General features: G+C 28.7%; 1 protein-coding gene across 1 annotated transcript in view; it reads left to right on the top strand.

Annotated features, from left to right (window-relative positions):
• The window catches only part of LOC108764413 (solute carrier family 26 member 6), a 17,714-nt gene extending 12,951 nt beyond the window's left edge, over window positions 1-4,763 (top strand). The window contains exon 12 of the mRNA XM_018512660.1: window positions 4,126-4,763. Within this exon, the coding sequence (XP_018368162.1) occupies window positions 4,126-4,146 (21 nt within the window). The 3' untranslated portion in view covers window positions 4,147-4,763. The remainder of the gene's footprint in view (window positions 1-4,125) is intronic.
• The last annotated feature ends 292 nt before the right edge of the window (window positions 4,764-5,055 follow it).

Here is a 5,055-nt window from a genome sequence, read left to right as displayed (position 1 = left end):
GTAAGCCCTCAGTGTCGGTTTGAAGATTGATGCTATTCTTTTGTTCTTTTATATGAAGCATCTCGGAAATTAATCGCTTATGGTAACAAGGTTCCTCGTAACAAGATTCTGTTCAATTGGCCATCCAACCTTTTGTCAAGCAATTTCGATACATTTGGTTTATGTTCATTCGTTGACGTGGTTTACTATCGAATTTTATTCAGCGTTTTCGAAGTAATGTTAAAATTTTATATTTATCATATATCTGAAGAGGGTCTAATACAAAGACCGAAACATGTTATATTTTGCTATGGAATTTTATGTAATAGAATGATTTAATGTAATAGAATTTTGATTATTTTTTAATATTGTGCGTTAGTATTGACTCTTACATGCCTTGTTTTATATTTGATTTTTATTATTATTAAGAGTCCTTTACGAATATTATTTATTCAAATATAAAACATATAATTAGTTAGAAATATGAAACGTCAGGTACCACCGATATAAATGTATATGTATAAACTAAGAAATTATAATATTACAAATTTCGGCTGCCAGATTGAGCCCTCTTCAAACAATTTACGCAAAGGTCGATATGCAGATGAATTGTCGAAGATACACGCATATTCCTCACCATATAAGCCTGAGTGAGTCTTCATGTAGAAATCGACATTGTTCGCATGGGATAGTCAAATGCGTTCAATGTCTATCGTAGAAAGAACTGATCAATATAAGAAAACATTTTCTTATGAAATGCTAAAAACAATAAGAAAAGCAGCATAACAAAATTCTAATAATAATAAAAACTCACCAAGAGGCCATATGTAAAATCGATTAATATCTTCAGGTTGCCTCTCGACTTTGAAATTAGTATTTATGCATTTTTTTAATACATGTGTTAAAATTTGAAAAAATATTGAATTTCAATATAATTTGGAACTATCATTCTTTTTTTGGTCACTAAATACGAATCTGAGGTTAGAAGTACACATTTCAAAATGGCGGACAATATGACGACACAAAGGATGAGTACCAGGACTGGGAAATTCCTGAAAACTAAGCATTTCCGAAAAAAATAGTTAAACAAGTTCACCGTTATAAGTACAAAAATTAAAGTCTGAATAATAAAAACAGCTAATAAAGCGTAAAGTTGTACAATAAATTAAACCATACACAATATATGCATTTTGATAGATAACAAATATGTAAGATGAACATTATGTGTCATTTACAAGCTAAAATATACATTCGCAAATACGGATAGACACAGACTGAGAGAGAAGACGGACTGCCAGTATCACAGAGTCAAACTTTATTTACAATTGTAAATTGTGTCCGTCTCCTCTCTCAGTCTGTATCGATCCGTATTTGCGAATGTACATTTTAGCTTGTAATTGACATAATGTTTATCTTACATATTTGTTATCTATCAAAGTGCATATATTGTGTATGGTTTAATTTATTGTACAACTTGATGCTTTATTAGCTGTTTTTATTATTCAGACTTTAATTTTTGTACTTATAACGATGAACTTGTTTAACTATTTTACATATGGCCTCTTGGTGAGTTTTTATTATTATTAGAATTTTGTTATGCTGCTTTTCTTATTGTTTTTAGTATTTCATAAGAAAATGTTTTCTTATATTGATTAGTTCTTTCTACGACATTCTTTCTACGACGTTCTTTCTAGACATTGAACGCATTTGACTGTCCAATCGTGTGCGAACAATGTCGATTTCTACATAAAGACTCACTCAGGCTTATATGGTGAGGAATATGCGTGTATCTTCGACAATTCATCTGCACATCGACCTTTGCGTAAATTGTCTGAAGAGGGCTCAATCTGGCAGCCGAAATTTGTAATATTATAATTTCTTAGTTTATACATATACATTTATATCGGTGGTACCTGACGTTTCATGTTTCTAACTAATTATATGTTTTATGTTTGAAACTAGACGTTTTATTTGAATTTATTTTTATTTTTATTTAATTGATGACTCTTACTTTGCCCTTTATTATTGTTATTGTATTTTTACACATAAGAAGAATCCTTCTGTCTATCAAATATATTGATTTTTTAAATGGCACACCTTATTTTCGATTCCAGACTCTAATAGCCGATGTAAAGAACTTTCCAAAACACTACATAAAGTTATTTTTTAAATTATTATAAAAACAAAGGACTCTTAATTTAAACAATAATATCAAGAGTGTATAGGGCAATTAAGAGTTAAATATAAAGAAAAAATTATTTAAAGCATAAAACCTCTCTCAAATCGGAAGTATATTTAATATAATATTCTATAAACAATTAAAAATTTTATATATATATATATTATATAAAGTTATTTTTTATTGAGTACTTTTCAGATTATTAAAAATTTATTTTTATGTAAATATAGAAATAAGAGGTACAATCTCCAATGGCCTTGATCTTGATGTTATCCAGGACATGATCCTGAATAATATTCAAGAGGTTTTAGCCGTCAGTCAGACACCTTGCGTAATGCTAATGCTGGCGATACTGTAACCTTCGAGTCTTATAACTCGCGAAAAGTATTCAATAAAAAATAACTTTATTATAGTGTTTTGGAAAGCTCACGATATCAGCTGTTAGATTCTGGAATCAAAAATAGGATATGCCATTTAAAACAATCGATGTGACCCTGACCTTGGTAACGCCACCCAAGGTCAGGCTGACCAGATCAGTGAATGGATCATTTAAAACCCTATAACTTTTGTAGGAAACATTTCTTTCAGAAATGCTTAGTTTTCGAGATATTTCACCGGTCCGGGACTTTTTACTCACTCTGTCATATTGGATCCACCATTTTGAAATGTGTACTTCTGACTTCTGACCTCAGATTCGTGTTCAGCAACCAAAAAGAACAAGTAGTATCAATGGTGCATTCGGGGAGACGCTATTAACGCTACTTCTGTCATTCTATCTTCATTGTTTATTAGACATAAAACAAGAATAGAATGACACAAATAGCGCTAATAGCGTTTTCCCGAGCGCATCTCAAATTGTATTGAAATTTAAATATTTTTCCGAATTTTGACAGTGTATCCAAAAAATGCATAAATACTAACTTCAAAGTCGAGGGATAACCTAAAGGTATTAATCGATTTCGATGAAATTTTACCCAAATCATATTGAGGTCCATAGTTAACTTTTGGGAGGTATTGCTAATCAATTTAAAAAAATTTTTTTTCGGCCCACCCTAATGTATAAAATATATATCTTTTTGTTACAACTATTGTTATATTAATGTAAAATGGAGGAATGAATATGCAGTTATAAAATGCAACTGCATATTTATTATTTTCCTCTATGCAAGATACTTATATTGTTTGTGAAATGATACAAACGTAAGAATTATATTTTTTGCTATTAATTTTGTACAATGCAATGTAAAATACAGTATTGTTATATACATGATTAATATTGCATTGAAAAGATTGCATTGGAAGTAAGGTGATATAAATGTACTTGCAATGGATATTTTCTGACGCTGTACTTAGAAATGAAAAATTGTGAATTGTTTTGCTCTATATGTTGAAATTAATTTTTTTTAACGCATTCTACTACATTGCACAATGAGATAGAAGTTGGAAAAATGGCCAAAAGTTACCTTGAAATTTGAATGAAGCAAATGTGGTTTTATATTGTAAATAAGATGAAGATTCTCTAAGTTATATAAAGGCTTCATCAATTTATTTCGATTTGGCAAGGCAATGAAAATAAAAAAGACACTGAATTTGTTTTGCGAGCTATGCAGCATATTTTCGACAAATCCAAGAATATTTGTCAAATTTAAAATGTTATTAATAGAATTAAAAAACAATTTTTGACATATTATCGATATATACTGTTGAATCAGTGTATATACAGTGGTATAGAAGTTGGAAAAACTGACCAAAAGTCAAACTTGAAATTTAAATAAAACAAATGTGATTTTATATTGTAAATAAGATAAAGAATCTCTAACTAAATTATGTATATAATAGCTTCATCAGTTTATTTTGGTTTGGTAAGGCAATGAAAGTGAAAAAGACTGAATTTGTTTTATGAGCTATATACATATTTTCGACAAATCCAAGAATATTTTAAATTTAAAATGTTATTAATTTTTTAGGTACTTATAGCTGACTGTTGAGTGGAAATAGAAGCATAATAACAAAAGTTTTTTGTTATTTTTCAAACAAGGTATTTTTCACCAAACTTCTAAAATTTTTCAACTTATGCAAATTTTTGTTTTCGCGACATACGACGACGCACTAATATCACATGTATTGATGGTTGTCTTCTTCGGTTCTCATATGCATATTTTTGCACATTTTTATTTTGTCGTTTCCCACCAGTATCTCAAAAATTAATAACATTTTAAATTTGACAAATATTCTTGGATTTGTCGAAAAAATAGGTCTGTTCGTGTTGTTCGCATTTTTTGCACTCGGCATCTTCGCTTTCTTTCTTTTCAAAGCCAAATATATATATATATATATATCTATCATTTTAAGTGCAAAAATATTTGGGGATTTCATGCAATGCAAACAGACCTTATGCTACATAGCTCACAAAACAAATTCAGTGTCTTTTTTATTTTCATTGCCTTGCCAAATCGAAATAAATTGATGAAGCCTTTATATAATTTAATTAGAGATTCTCCATTTTATTACAATATGAAACTACATTTGTTTCATTCACATTTTAAGGTTGACTTTTGGCCAGTTTTTCCAACTTCTATCTCACTGTACATACATTGGTTCAATAATATACATATATGGATAACGTTTAAAAAATTGTTTTTTTAATTCTACAAATAAATAAACATAATTCGTGTCTTACACATTTGTAAAAATAAATTTAATTTATTGATCAAGATTTATATAGTTATTTATTAATTTGCGAATCAAAAAGAACTTTTGATATATTTTAGATTCATATTATTGAATCTTATATACGTAAGAACATACACGAAAATATTAGTTTATTTCACTATACGGTAAAACTCAAATTTCAATAACTTTGATGTATATTGTCATTATTCTGAGTAACAATCAAT

The sequence above is a fragment of the Trachymyrmex cornetzi genome, unplaced genomic scaffold (genome assembly GCF_001594075.2).
Source record: "Trachymyrmex cornetzi isolate Tcor2-1 unplaced genomic scaffold, Tcor1.1 scaffold420, whole genome shotgun sequence".
In the NCBI taxonomy this organism is placed as follows: domain Eukaryota; kingdom Metazoa; phylum Arthropoda; class Insecta; order Hymenoptera; family Formicidae; genus Trachymyrmex; species Trachymyrmex cornetzi.
This window is presented reverse-complemented; position numbering and strand designations above follow the sequence as displayed.